At 53.8% G+C, this 14,840-nt stretch overlaps 1 protein-coding gene across 1 annotated transcript; it reads right to left on the bottom strand.

Annotated features, from left to right (window-relative positions):
- Nucleotides 1–921: 921 nt before the first annotated feature.
- Nlrp6 (NLR family pyrin domain containing 6) lies at nucleotides 922–6,848 on the bottom strand. The gene is made up of 8 exons (XM_026381909.2): nucleotides 6,820–6,848; nucleotides 5,928–6,208; nucleotides 5,681–5,719; nucleotides 3,778–5,491; nucleotides 2,930–3,022; nucleotides 2,085–2,255; nucleotides 1,844–2,011; nucleotides 922–1,437 (listed from the first exon to the last, which is right to left on the bottom strand). Exons 1-8 carry the CDS (start codon nucleotides 6,846–6,848, stop codon nucleotides 1,299–1,301), a joined length of 2,634 nt encoding a protein of 877 aa, XP_026237694.1. The 3' UTR covers nucleotides 922–1,298.
- Nucleotides 6,849–14,840: the final 7,992 nt, after the last annotated feature.

The following is a 14,840-nucleotide window of genomic DNA, read 5'->3' as shown; positions in this document are numbered from 1 at the left end:
TGCCCAGATTCCGTGGGTCTTGAAACCTGAAACAGAAGCTCACTAAGTTGCCCAGGCTAGGGAGGAGGAATCCAGGATGTGGGGCCAGGGGCATGTTCCAGGCCTGCCCAGGACCAGGCAAGGGCCTGCCTCTGTTTGGGCTTCACTTGCCTGTCCAGGGCCTCTCTGCTCACAAGAGTGGCTCAGAGCCTGAGGGTCTCAAACTTGCCTCAGCTTTCTGAGTTGCTGGCAGGACAGGCATGTCCCCTGTGCCTGGCTCACACCCGGTGTTTGCTTCCCATGTTTGTGGATCATCTGTGAGTCCACTGAATTATGCACTCACACACCACGTTTTTACCGGGTCTTGTTCTGGTAGAGCATACTTATTTATTGTCTGTCTTTCTGCCTGGAATAGCAGCTCCCAGGGACAGGGGTTTTGTCTGCTTTGTGGCATGAAGGAATGGATTTATAAAGTGATTGTGGAGGGAATTTCCCCTGGGAAGTGAAGGGGCTGATTCCAGGGTGCCCTCCATTTGGATGGAGTCTCAAGAGCTGGCAGAGCCCAGCTGTGCTGAGCAGAAAAGACTCAAAGTTTCTTGGGACATCCACTATTGGCACTGGCTGGCAAGGTCAGGTCTTGCCTCCAAGCTTTCTGCAGTCAGGCTACTCACTGAGCCTCTTTCCTCTGAGGCCTGAACCCTGTCCTCCCAGGCAGGCGGGTTGGAGGAAAGACCCTACTGGGGCCCTGGTGAAAAGTCACAGAAACCAGTGGAGGTGAATCTGAAGGAGAGTTTATTACCAGTGGTGGTGCTGTTGCGGCTCCCACCTGAGCCACACATTGGCTATCTCCACCCGCCCTGGTCTCCCCTTCCATAGATCTCAGGCAGCTAGTGGACGCCTCTGGGCTCAGGCTACACTACCTCAAGGATGGCCTCAGTCCTCCCAGATTCCCAGAGAGGGCCCCACCACCTTCTGCCTACAGGTCCAGAGTTGTGGGGCTGAGAGTCCACTTCAGGTGGAGGCCAGGTCAGAGAAAGGGGCACCCTATCAACCTCTAGGTGCTCAATTAACAGGGGCTTCATCGGTATTACTGTTTCAGGGGCTTTTGCAGTGGCAGTGGCTGTAGGGTGAGGTAGAGATCCCAGGCCTGACCAGGAGCAGAGCCCTGTGTCTGGGCCTCCCGCTTGCCTGTCCAGGGCCTCTCTGCTCAGAAAAGTTGCCCAGAGTCTGAAGGCAGCATCCTCCTGCCTTGGGGACTAGGACTACCTCTCCACAGGGCTCTGACCACACTGCATTCTACCCGCTCTGGCTTCAGGGCCTCAGAGGACACTGTTGAACCCCCTGGGAGGCTCCGGGTGGCTGTCCAGCTCTGAGTGTATGATGACCAGATCTGGCTTTGCTGTCTTCACGGCCTGCAACTCCTGCTTGGCCAGCTCACTCAGCTCCACAGAGGCCAGTCTGCAGCCACATGCAGAGGACAGAGGGTATGGGTCAGCTGAGGGAGAGAACTCCAGGGCTGGGGGGACAAGACTGGGCACAGTAGGAGTGGGTGATGAAGGGGCTAGGCTGTGCCAAAGGCCCAAGTTTCCGAGGCTGTCTCTCAGGGCCTTGGTCCTTCAGGGGAGTAAAAGGGTGTGGGGATCACTGACCACAGGATGTGCATATTTGGTCAGTATAGTGATCAGGGCCAGGGTTGGGGCCAGGGCTTCAGGGGTGGGTTCTAGGCTGGGCTCCCTGATCTGTGTCTGAGCCTGGTCACTTGGGAGGTATCTGGAGAGGCTCCTCTTGAGGGTCAGGGAGTCCCAGCATCCACCCTCCCTGGGGTTACCGGCTGTGTCCCCACACTTTGTCCACCTGAATCTACCTGAGGGTCTGTAGGCTGCATGATGGGTGCTGCAGGACTGCACACATGTAGGTCACTGTGGGGTCAGACAGCTGGCAGCCGCTGAGGTCCAGGGTGGTCAGGGCAGGGCTCTGCCGGAGCATGCCTACCAGGTACTGGAGTGCTCCCGGGAGGCCAGACAGCTGCACCCTGAGAGGAGGGCTGGCTCAGGAGCTGCTGGGGGAGGATCCCATCCCTCTGTCGCTCCCAGGCCAAGCCTCACCTGAGTGTCTGCACCCGGCACTGGGGCCAAGCCAGGCCTTCGCTCAGCATACGCAGGCCTGCCTCACTGACCCTGTTGTGGAGGAGGCTGAGGTCCGTCAGGGCGGGTGCGACCTTCAGGGCCTCCGAGAGGTCTCGGCAGATGACATCGGGGAGTTTGCAGTGGGACAGCCTGTGGTCAAGAAGCTCGTGGGTCTGTGGGCAAGCCCCCGGCCACTTTTCTACCTCAACTGCACAAACCAAGGTGGGCCAGACCCCACCAGCTGGGCCCAATGTGGGCATCCTTCTGGTTCCTTATATGTATTTCCAGATGGCTGTACCTGGCCCCCCCACCCACTGGACTACTGGGCCATGTCGCCACTGATTCATGGGCATCTGGTCATTTCACCATCTGGTCAGTGGGCATTCCTGTTGGATAGGAACTGAACAGCTATCTCATTCTCAGTACTGTTCATGCCTCACGAAGTCTCACATCCACCCTCCAAGGTAGAGGATGCTGGTTGAGTTTCACAGAGAGGAAGCATAAGCCCAGACAGACTGGCTTGTCCAAGGGTACCCAGAGGCCAGGATTCACAGGCACCTGACCCCAGAGGGGGCACCTGCTGCCTTCCTCTAGGGGGTTGGCCCAGGAGTCTCCAATGGTACCTGGCAGCCTCCTTGGAAAAAAAAAACCTGGCCATCCTCCCACTCCCAGGTGCTGAGCCCCTCTTTCCACCAGCACCACACCTTTCCCACTAGCACCTCACTCTCTGACGGGGTGGGTCCCTGTCAGCTTTCTCCCTCCCTATACTCCTGTCTCTGGAGGGCATCCTGCCCCCTGGGAGGGGCTGGGGCATGGGTACTCACGTCAGGCTGCTTAGGCCGCACTGTTGGTCAGTCATGGCCTCACAAAGTGGACGCAGTGGTGAACCCAGGAGTTGTTTTGTGGAGGCTCGAGAACTGCAAGAAGAGAGGAAGTTGAGGCTGCTGCAGCGCTTCAGCGCCTCCTAGACGGGGCCCTTTCTTCTCTGTAGTCCTCAGGCCTTGGTGCTTCCTCTGCCATCAGCTCATGTTGAGCTAGGACCCCTCTACCCTTTAGTCCACTGAACCTAGAGTGAAGCCCAGGAGGGGTTCTGCAGGTCCCTAGGGCCAGCCCTGCCCTGTCCTGACACTCATCCTCTGAAAGATGCTGAACACCCAGGACAGGTGCTGAGTGGAGCTAAGTTCAAAGTGACTCGTGCACAAGCTTTGTCACAGAGGAGCTGGAAGTCTGGTGTAAGAAGCAGGCATGGGGAATGTCACGGTATAAAGTGGTCATCAGGGCACTTCTGGGGCCAGTGGAATCCCAGGCCAGCTGAAGCAGCCAGGGCAGGCTTTCAGGATAGGCAGCAAGCAAAGTGTTGAGGGGAGGGACAGCAGGTGCATGGCTCAGGGTGCCGAGGGCATGGTGGACTCTAGAGCTCTAGCTAGAGCTGTGTGGTGGTGTGCTGGAACATGGTGAGGACACCTAGTGAAGAAGAGGGGCACTGGGCCGCTGCCTGGCAAGGGGGTGAACAAAAGCAGCCCTGAGGTCCTCCCTGCGTCTGGGGGAACAGGCCTCAGGTTTGGACATGCTTCCTCAGTCCAGATGGGCATAGGTGCACAGGCATTCACTGCATACAAGCTTCATGCATTCCAGGGCCTGCCAAAGGAGCAGCCCTAGCCTGGAGACTCACCCCTGCAGCCGCTTCACCAGGCTCTTCTTCTTTTTCTTCTCTTGTGCAGCCGCCAGTCCAATGTTAACCAGCCGCAGTGCCTGTCCAGCCGGGCAGCATCGCACACAGTAGCTCAGAACCTCCAGATCCATGCGACTCAGTCGCACTCGCTCCAGTGCCAGCTCTGGGAGGCTGCTCAGGGCCTGCCGCACAAAAGCCTCCTCCTGTGTCTCATACAGGCAGTACAACAGCTCTAGGGGGATGTTGGGCTCTTCTATCTCCTCGTCTAGTTCCTCTGTGTCCTCCATCCCCTCTGATGCAGTCCTGGGGCAGCCCTGTCCCTGCACCCACCGCAGGGCGTCCTCCTTCACACGCTCTGGAACCACACAACCAAAGTGATGCTCGATGTCTCGGATCCGCTCTGTGCTCAGCAGCCCGAAGAGGAAGCGGGTGGTGAGCGCCAGGTGTCCACTTAGCTCCGTGTCTGTGCGCAGGAGTGACCCCACGCTACCCGTCGTCGGTGCCCCAGAAGCCCCCTCCTCCTCAAGCATGTAGGACAGTGCTGCGAAGAACTCCTGGAAACTCTGGTCAATGAATCGGAAGATGACCTCTGTCTTCAGCACGCCTGGCATCTCCTTCTTGCAGAGAAATAGTGTCTGCACTTTGGAGCCGCGAAGCTCCAGTTTCTCCAGGTCTTTTTCGGTGAACTGCGCCTTACGCCGGAGGACGCCCTCACGGGCCAGGAGGCACAGCTTGCGCAGCTCTCTCTGCACCCAGGAACCGTCGGCACCAGTGGAGCTCAGCACGCTGGCGATGAAGAGAAGGTACACCGAAGTGGTGGTCTTGGAGGTGCGCGACAGGTCCTGGCCCAAATCCAACTGCTGGCGCAGCACGGTGCACACGATCCAACACACGAAGGGCACGAAACACAAGCCGTACAGCGTCTCATTCTCTTTCACGAAGCGATAGGCACGCTCGGCCCTCCACTCATCCTGGAAGAACTTGTAGAAGTACTTCTTCTTGTCCTTATCGGAGAAACCTCGCACCTCTGCGCACTGTGGTGAACACAGGCGGCCCTGCAGCCTCCCAGGGGCGGCCGTGCGCGTGGTCACCAGCAGGCGGGCGGAGGGCAGCAGCGCTTTGCTCAGCAGCCCGCCCAGCACCCGCGTACCGCTAGTTGCCTCAAAGGGGTCTGTGCAGGGCTCGGCTTCGGCGGTCCCGGTGGCCGGCAGCTCGTCTGCGCCATCTAGTATGAAGAGCAGCCGCTGAGGCTGCGCTAGCATCTGTCGCACGGGCGCGCCCGGATCGGGGCACTGGTCCAGGATCAGGTCAGCCAAGCTGCGTGTGCCCGACAGCTCCAGCAGCTCGTGGCATGGCATGAAGAAGGCGAAATCCACTTGGCCTTGGTACAACTTGCCCGCCGCCCAGTCATACAGGATTTTCTTGGCCGCCATGGTCTTGCCAATGCCCGCTGGGCCCTGCAGTACGACGGTCAGCGGCCGCTGGCCTTCCTGGTCCCGCTTGAACAGTCGGTTGAACGTGTGTGTGTCCGAGCGCCGTGCGCGCTCCGGCTCTGGCTCCTCCGCAAGCCCCAGCGGTGCCTCCTCCAGGGCGGCGGTCTCGGGCGCGATGAGTAGCTTGGTGAAGCGCTTGTTGATCTTCACCGAGCGCGCGTTCCTCTCCTTCACTTTGGCGTGTTGCCTCAGCACGTGCTCGCGGTATTTCTTCTTGTACTCTGGGGGAGCGACAGGGAGCGGGGCGAGGATGGGCTGGCTTTCCAGCACCCTGGGGCCGGTGCCCTCCCGGCCAGTCAGGACTCGGTTTCCTCTGGCGCGTCATGGCGCCTTCCCGCGCCAGCCTTCCTAGGGCCAGCAGTGGCAGCGGGACTGAGTGCCCTGAGCCCGTCCTCCCACAAAAGACCTACCGGACACGGAGAGCAGCGCCGAGGAGCTGGGGCCGAGCCCTGAAAGGGAAACCTGAAGTGAGACTGCGCCGTGTGCGGGACACAATAGGGGGTCGAGGTCTCCCTCTAGAGCCTCCAGGATCTAAGGCATAGGATTTGCAAATTTGTGGGTAAAGCGCCAGGGTTTTATAGGGGAAGCTGGAAGGAAGGCAGCGGGCGGCAAAGACCCTGAACCAGGGACCCTGGGGAACCCGCAACCAGAGCTCACGCTGCTGCCGCTGCGCCTTGAGCCGGGCCGCCACGTCGCGCACGTCGGCTCTCTTCAGGGTCTTGCGGGCCACATCCAGCGCTGGCTCTGGCCCATAAAAATGGGTCAGCTGCTCCGCTAGGTCCATAGCGTCCGCACGCTCCAGTCTCCCCCAAGGGATGCTGCGCCCGTCCATCGGCGCATCCCGCAGCTTGTGGCGGAAGCGCTTCAGCTGCTCCTGGCTCAGGTCCTCCAGCGCGGCCAGGAGCAGCTCGCGGGCTGCCGCAGCGCGGGGCTCCAAGCTGGAGGCGAGCAGGATTTATGTATGCTGCCAGGTGACCTCTGCCACGCACACCGGGAGTTCTGGGTGTCCACAGTGGGCAGGGGCCCGATCCAGGGGATCTGGGCTAACGCATTGCCGAGATCCACAGGGGCAGAGGGAGAGCTCCAGACCACCTCTGCCGCCAAGCAAGGCCGGTGCTCCAACCTCCTCACTGGTGACAGGACTCACATACCAGCCTTCCTGCTCCATACCCCTCCCCCGACTTCTGGCTTTCTCCCTTCCACACACCCTGCCAGGCCAGGTGAAAGGACAAATGAGGTGTGTCCCTGGGCTGTCCTCTGTCCTTTCTCTCCCTCTCTGCAGAGCCAGGGAAGGACTGGCCTCAGCAGCAGCTGTCACCTGTTCTCAGATGGTGTCCCTGCATTTCTACTTGGCTCCCTGCACTCTCTCTGGGCTCTTACAGCAGGGCTAGCCTGATTCCTGGGTGGGGAGCAGACCCTGTAGCCCTCTGTGGCAATGTAGTCTCTAGAACTCTGAGCCTTGCCCGGTGGAGAAAGGGCTGGGACCAGGGAGTCAGCCGAGTGAGGCCCTAGAGGGACCTCTCTCTGGAGACCCAGAGCCAGCACTCACCTGGAGCAGGAGGTCCCTGCCTCATCCATGGCGGCTTGTCTCTGGATCTAGCACTCAGAGGCGGAGTCAAGGACCAGAGAGGTGACCCCTACCCAGGGAGAGCTCAAGCCAAGTCCTGGGGGTGGGAAGCTGTTCTGCGCTGTCCATTCCCCAGGTCTGGGCATCTCCGGTGCTCAGTAGGCACTGAGGTGTCCATCTGATCTGCAGCAAAGCTCCTACAGGTAGGCTCTGTGGCACAGGCTGTACTGTCACCCTTTAAGTGCTGGTCTTGGTGACCTTTGATTCCCACTGCTCTTCTGTTCTTTTAATATTCCTTGCATGGGGTGTGGCATCCAGCCATAGCAGAGAGCAGCTGATTACAGAAGCAGACCACCTGCATGGAGGAGGTGGCTAGCTCAGAACCAGTCCTCCAGCTCAGGCTGGAGATGGTGAATTCTGCAGGTGGGGTGAAGAGGGGCATCCAGGCAGAGGGAACATGACAGTGAGGGAGGGCTGTGCTGGGGGGCCTTGGGAAGGGCCCATCCTCTCCTGGGCATGAGGAAGCGTGCCACGGGGTGGACTCTGCAGCTTCCCACTGTCCTGAGTGGGCTGAGAGGTTTGGACATGAGTAGTCCTCATGACCCCTGGGACCACCAGCGACCCCCTGCCTGCATGGGATGGGCGTGTGGGGGTGTGAGAAGTGAGTGCCTGTTTGTGTTCATGTGTCTGTGGTGGGTTACACAATGCTCCTCAAACAATCCCTGGGACATGTAAGTGTCCCCTTATATCCTAAAGGGACCTTGTAGATGGGACTAAATTCAGGATCCTGAGAGGGGAGTAGATCTTGGGTTATCCAAATGGGCTCCAAATGTCATCTTGGTGTCATAAGATGTCTGCAGAGGGCATCATTTCAGTGTCCTAGGATTTGGCACAGCGGTGCTTTGGGGCATAGAACAGGAGCTAGCTCTGAAGATGGAGGAAGGGGCCAGGAACCAAGGATTCCAGGAGCACCACTCTGGAAGCTGGAGAGTCCATGGGTCTCCTCTCTGGAGCCTCAGATGGAGCACTGTAGAGCCAACACCTGGCTCTCAGCCCAGTGAAACTGATTTTGGACTTTGACCTGTAGAACGAAGAGAAGAAGTGCGTGTCATTTTGAGCACTAGGTTTCATGGTCTGTTACCGCAGCTGCAGGAAGTGAATTCAGACTCTGCATGGCCCTGTGTGAGGAGAGCCTTCTGCTGTGGCCACGCACCTGGCCACAGGTCGTGCTCAACCTTGCTTCCCTCTGGAGCCCTGCTAGCTACCCTCGGGGAAGGAGAGCCAGAGCCTGGGAGTGTACAGTGTGCCCCAGCACTGCCCGAGGTCCCTGCCCCTGGGACTTCTTCCCTCAGGCCCTGCCCGTTTTTTCAATCCCAGGGGCTTCCCTGTGTCTGGGAGGGTACCTGGTGGTAGAATACTCACAGGATGTCCACAGGTTCAGAGGACGTGGCCTGGAGGGACAGAGAGGGAGCACGCATTCTGGGGTGGGCTGTGCTCTGTGAAGGGCTTTCATGACCACGAGCCCATCACTTGTCACAGGCCCTGAGGACCCATGGGCTGGTGTGTCCAGGTACATGGCAGGAAGCCCTCACTTCAGGAGCCAGCTGGGCAGCAGGCAGCAAGGAAGAAGAAGGTCTCCTTTGTGCCAGGGTCTGGTATAAGCCCTCGGCAGACATGGTGTGAGATGCCAGGCTTGCCTTAGGATCTGTGCCTGGCCTTGGCTGAGGGAGTGACCTCCATGAGTACTTGGGCTCAGGGAGGTGCTGTCCATTTGGGATTCCAGCCCCCTTGGCAGGCTGAGCCCTGACTAGCTCCTCTGACAGCCTGGGATTTTGCAGAGGGACCTTCACAAGACAAAGCAACAGCCTCATGGCCTGACTGGGGAGAGTCTGGGGCTCCACACAGCATGGCAGGCAGCACAGGGCCCCTAGGGAGTGGCCTACTCCTGGATACCCCTGTGCCCTTGCTGGCCCCTCGAGGAGCTGACTCTGAGTCCAGGACCCTCACACTCCTCCAGAGGCCGACTCGGCCCACATAAGCACGGCTGTGCAGCTCTTCATGCACATTCAGTTTTCTGTGTCAGTTCTGGAAAGTCAGTTATCCTTAATGGCTTCTTTCCCTTCATTGTCTAAGACAAAGTGCAGAACCAAACCTGGGATCTGGTCCTGGATGTACGCCCAACAGCAGCAACCTTGGGTGGCTGAAGTTGTAAAAAAGGCCTGACTCCCTGAGGGAAAGACTCAGTCTTTACACTAGACACCCTGAACAGGCTTGTGTCTATTAAAGAAACTGGATCCAGGACTAAAGACCTTCCAGATCTCAAAGCATTAGGCTCAGGTGGTGGTGGTGGTGAATTTTTCTAAACAGTTAAAGAGATAACATTGTCCATAATAACTTTGAAGTAGGAGCAGGGGAGAAGCCAGCAATGACCGAACACCAAAATCAGACAGAGCTATCATAAATCCATTCAGACCAGTATCTCTCAAATACAGATGCAAAAACCCTCAACAAAACATGGGCAAGTCCGATCCAGCCTGTGTGAAATGCATCCTACATCAGAACCAGGGGAAATTTGCTCCAGGCATCTGGAGACATCAAAAAATCAATTAATAGAGTCCCTCACACCAGAAGGCTGAGGTCCAGGAGACAAGGTCACACCAGGAGAGGCAGGAACAGCTTCCACAAAACCCTACAGCCATTTGTGATTTCAGAAAATGCCTGGTGAGATGGATCAGAGTGGGACTTCCTTAGGAACACCTCCAGCTGAGATTGGATGCGGGAGGGGTGAGAAGACTGGGAACAGGACAGGAATGTGCCCTCCACCCTGCTGCATTGTGCGGGAGGTTGCAGCCTATGCAGGAGGACCAGACAGGAAATAAAACGGACACTGGGAAGGAAGAAATAAACTGTTTCAGTTTGCATATGACACGATTTTCTCTATGGAAAATTTCAAAGAACAAAAAGCAGGACATAGATTAATGTGCAAGCCACTTGCTCTCCTAGGCACTAGTAACCCCTGGATCTGAACTTTCAAACATGATATCATATACGTTAGCACCCAAAAGAGAAATACATAGGTATAAGTCTAACAAAATGGGTACAAGATCTGTATGAGATAAGCTAAAACCTGACAGAGAAATCTAAGGTCCAAATAAAGAGACACTGTGTAGTGGGTAGGAAGACTCAACATTATTACAATGTCAGTTCTTCCCAAATTGATCTATGGATTCTTCAATGAAATCAAAATAAAAATACCCACAAGTTATTTGTGGGTGTAAAACCACTGATTCTAAAGTTTATGGAAATCCGAAATCTCAGAACAACAGGACACTGAACAACAAAGAACACTGCTGCCTGGTGTTCTTTGTACCTAGGGCAAAGGGCCTGCAGCAGGCGGTGTGGCTGGGAAGAGTCTGGACAGAAGACCAGGGGACAGAATAGAGAGCCCAGGAACAGGCACACTTGATGAGGAGCAGAGCGACTCCAGGGGAAAGGACTTCCCAGCAAACACTGCTGGACATGGACCTCACACGCACACAGGCAGATCAATGTGGGTCAAAGAAGTGATATTAAATGCGAAGGGGTAAAACTGTTAGAAGGTGATGTTAGAAAATCAAGAAGACCTTAGGTAGAGCAATGACTTTTTCATGCAGCACAAAATCATGGTGCATGAAAGAAAAAGTATGTTTCATGCTTGTTAAGATCCAAGGCTTGTGCTCTGCAGAGACACTGTCAAGAGAATACAAAGGTGAGTTGAACACTGGGAGGGAACCTCTGCAAAACACCCCCCTGATAGAAAGACTGTTGTCCAAAATAGAAACATGCAGGACTCAACAGTATGATAGCGAATGACTCAGTCAAGACCTTTCCAAAGAGGAAAGGTAGAATTTATCTATTAGTTCTAGAAGTTTTCTGGTGGAATTTTTTAGGTCTTCTACATATAGAATCATGTCTTCAGCAAATGGTGATAGTTTGAATTATTTTTTACCTATTTGTATTTCTTTAATTTCTTTCTTCTAATTGCTCTAGCTAGAGTTTCAAGGATGAAGTTGAATAGAAGTGTTGAAAGAGGACATTCTTGCCTTGTTCCAGGTTTTAGAGGGAATGTTCTCATTTTTTCTCCGTTTAGAATGATGCTGGGCTTGGGTTTAGCATATATACAGCTTTTACAATGTTGAGGTATGTTCCTACTATCTGTAGCTTTTCTAGTGTGATGAACATGAAGGGGTGCTGCTGTATTTTGTTAAATGCTTTTTCTGCATCTATTGAGATGATCATATGATTCTTATCTTTAAGTCTATTAATATGATGAATTATGTTTATTGATTTCCATATGTTGAACAAACCCTGCATCCCTGGGATGGACCCTACTTGATTGTGGTGCACTATCTTTTTAATGTGTTTTTGTATGTGATTTGCCAGAATATTATTGAGGATTTTTGATCTATGTTCATCAGGGATATTGATCTGAAGTTTTCTTTCCTGGATGTGTCTTTGTCTGGTTTGGAATCAGGGTGATATTAGCCTCATAGAATGAGTTTGGAAGGGTTCCCTCCTTTTCAATTTCATGAAATACTTTTTTTTAAATTTTTAATTTTTTTTCCTTATTTTTTTATTGGTTGTTCAAAACATTACAAAGCTCTTGACATATCATATTTCATACATTTGATTCAAGTGGGTTATGAACTCCCATTTTTACCCCGTATACAGATTGTAGAATCACATCGGTTACACATCCACGTTTTTACATATTGCCATACTAGTGACTGTTGTATTCTGCTGCCTTTCCTATCCTCTACTATCCCCCCTCCCCTCCCCTCCCATCTTCTCTCTCTACCCCATCTACTGTAATCATGAAATACTTTGAGGAGTATTTTTTTAATACTTCTTTGAAGGTCTCGTAGAACCATCCAAATCTGGGCTTTTCTTGGTTGGTAGACTCTCAATGGCATTTTCTATTTCATTACTTGCAATTGATTTGTTTAAGTCATGTATGACTTCCTCATTCAGTTTGGGTAGGTCATATATCTCTAGAAATTTGTTGATGTCTTCAAGATTTTCTATTTTATTAGAGTATAAGTTTTCAAAATAGCTTCTAAATATCTTCTGTATTTCAGATATATCCATTGTGATATTTCATTCTTCATCTTGTATTTTAGTAATTTGAGTTTTCTCTCTTTCTCTTCATTAGCATGGCCAGAGTTTATCTATTTTATTTATTTTTATAAAAAAACCCAAATTTTTGTTTTGTCAATATTTTCAGTAGTTTCTTTTGTTTCAATTTCATTAATTTCAGCTCTGATTTTAATTTTTCCTGTCTTCTGCTTTTGGTGTCGATTTCTTCTTCTTTTTCTAGGGCTTTGAGTGTAGTGTTAGGTCATTTACTTGATGACTTTTTATTCTTTTAATGAATATGCTGAGTGCAATAAACTTTCCTATTTGTACTGCCTTCATAGTGTCCCAGAGATTTTGATATGTTATGTCAGTGTTCTCATTTATGTCTAAGAATTTTTAATTTCATCTACTATTCATTCATCATTAAATTGTGTATTATTTAGTCTCCATTTGATACTGTAGCTTCCATTTTTTATTTTATCATTGATTTCTAATTTTATTCCATTGAGGTCTGATAGAAATGCAAGGTATTATCTAAAAATTTCTCTGTGGCATGAGATAGGGTCTATTTTAGAGAAGGAGCCATGTGCTGCTGAAGAGAAAGTCTATTTGTTCAGCCTGGGAAAGGAGAGGGAGAGGAAGCTGGAGTGTAGGCCTGACAGAGAAGGCAGGCACAGCCCCTGGCTCTCTGCTTTTCTGGTCTCTGTCCTGCCTGAACGTGGACACAGCCTGGGGTTCAGGAACAATGCCAAGAGGCTGGGAACTGTGGCCAGGGCAGGAGCCTTTCTCAGTCCTGGTTATCTGAGAACTACTGGGCTGGTCTGTCGCCTGGGCTAGGACAGTCCCAACACCTACCACCGATGGTCTCGGAGGCCTAGTCTGAAACCTCCCCATGAAGCCTGTCTGCTGCCACAGCCCCTCTAAAACCTGCTGACCCTCACTCAGTGCCCTGGATCCATCATCCTTAGGAGTTCCTCTCCCGTCCCCTGTGTGTCCAGAAGGAAGTGCCTCCACACTGAAGCCAGCCACTCACGCTCGGCTGGACGGGCACCTGCTCTCCCAAACTCTGGGTGAGTGCTACAGAGAGAAAAGTCCAGACTGGTCTTGACAGTCAGACACCTAGAGCTGGGGGTCAGCTCAGCAGTGGAACCTGGCCTAGTGTGGTCCTGGGTACGGAGGTGGTGAGGCTACAGAGCAGGGGAACCTGCCCCATGCCCCTGTGCCCTGAGCATGGTTGAGATGGGACATCTTATGTCATATACATTATGTCACAACCGAGCAACAGAAAGGGTCAGGCCTCGGGGGGAGAGTGGGCTACTCCACAAGGCACAGCACCGAGTCTGATTCCCAGCATGGGAATGAGCTAGACAAAGGAAGCAATGCGTCCCTGGTCTGATTAATCATTAGCCCTAGTTCCTCCCCAAAGCCTCTGCCCACTTCTCCAGGAAGGCCTTGGCAGGACCTTGCAGGCAGTAGTCACCTGGCTCTCCTTGGAGATCAGGACCCATAAAGTGTTATCAGGATCACGATGCCACTAACCCTTGCTACCCTCAGAGAGCAAGGGCCTGCCCCACGCCCATCTTGCTCTCAGAGCTAGGTGGCCGGAACCCTGAAACCTGCTCCAGGGTGAATCAGTCATTCCCCCAGTGGGGCACCATCCCCAGCCCTTGGCCTCCTGCCCTGGACCCTCTGTGGCCTCCTGGGTGGGGCTCAGTGGAGGGTTCTGAGTAGGGATTTCCTGAGAGGGTCTGACCTGAAGCCTCAGGGGATGGATCCCCTTGAAGAAGCCCAGATTGGTCCCCTTCACAGCCCAGGACAAAGTAGGAGTAAATAGCCAGGTGGCACCTGAGGCAGAGTGGCCTTTGGGGCACCTGGAGCCCTCCCTGGGGTGAGGGCACCCAAGGAGCCCTGTTGTCCTGCAGGTGGGAGCTCTGCCTGCTGCTGAGACTGTGGGGAGAGTGCTAGGTGCTAGAGGCTGGGACATTCATGCCGTGCTCAGGGCCCTGCCTGGGCCTGGCTCCAGCTTCTTGGCCCACAAAAGCCTGAGGCCAGGCCCTGGCTGCTCCCTCCTCAGACCCACCCCCCCATGGGCCCAGCAGCCCCCATCCAGCAGTGGAGAGCAGCTGCCCTTGCCTGTGGGCACTCACACTCAGGGCACCCACCTGTAGGTCCTCCAGCTCTGGGCAGGCATGGGTGGCCAGTCCCCAGCTGCAGTGCCTCCCTCCTCTGTTCACACTTGACCTCTTCAGAGGTCTCTGGCACCTGCCCATGACCTGTGACCCTCCTCTTAGCAGCTGCTGAATGGGTGCTGGGGTCTGGGTCCTGGCTCTGCCACTCACTGACCACTTTGACCAGGACATGCTTATGGCCTCCCTGAGCCTGAGTCTCTTCATCTGTGTGTGGAGAGTTCATGTTTTTTCCAGTGGCTGTGAGCTTGAAGGATGTAATACTGGGATACTTGAGGCTGTGCCCGAATGAACTTGGACCCCTACTGCACACCACATAAACCAAGTATAAGGTCCTTGGTTAGCATCTGGATGGCCATCTTAAGTGGCAGCCACCAATTTAAGGGAAAAGTTTCACTTTCCTGTCCAGGGCATTTCTGAGAGAGGCTCACCACTCCCTCATACCATCCCTTAATGGCCTGCATTAGGACCTGCTCTGCTGATTCCCGAGTCTCCCCCACAAAAGTCCCAGAACTCAGCCTGTTTTTCCTCTCTCTCCTATAGAGAGAGGGCCTATCAGATGGCCTATCAGAGCTCTGACAAATAAACTCCCATGTGTATCTCTGCCTTTCATTTCTCACTTGTCGGTCTCACGTTCCTCGCTTTCCCTTCACCAAGACCTTCATTCAGTAGCCAGAATTATAAAGCTCTTAATAAAATACA

The sequence above is a fragment of the Urocitellus parryii genome, chromosome 4 (assembly GCF_045843805.1).
Source record: "Urocitellus parryii isolate mUroPar1 chromosome 4, mUroPar1.hap1, whole genome shotgun sequence".
Lineage (NCBI taxonomy): Eukaryota > Metazoa > Chordata > Mammalia > Rodentia > Sciuridae > Urocitellus > Urocitellus parryii.
The sequence above is the reverse complement of the archived record's forward strand: the minus strand, read 5'-3'. Positions and strand labels throughout refer to the sequence as shown.

What these genes read in the sequence shown, in the direction of transcription:
- Nlrp6 (XM_026381909.2), bottom strand. Translation starts at nt 6,848, where the DNA reads ATGGATGAGGCAGGGACCTCCTGCTCCAG. An exon ending in GCAGGGACCTCCTGCTCCAG is followed by an intron (nt 6,209 to 6,819) that starts GTGAGTGCTGGC and finishes GCTCGCCTCCAG; the next exon opens with CTTGGAGCCCCGCGCTGCGG. An exon ending in TGCAGCCTACAGACCCTCAG is followed by an intron (nt 1,438 to 1,843) that starts GTAGATTCAGGT and finishes ATGTGGCTGCAG; the next exon opens with ACTGGCCTCTGTGGAGCTGA.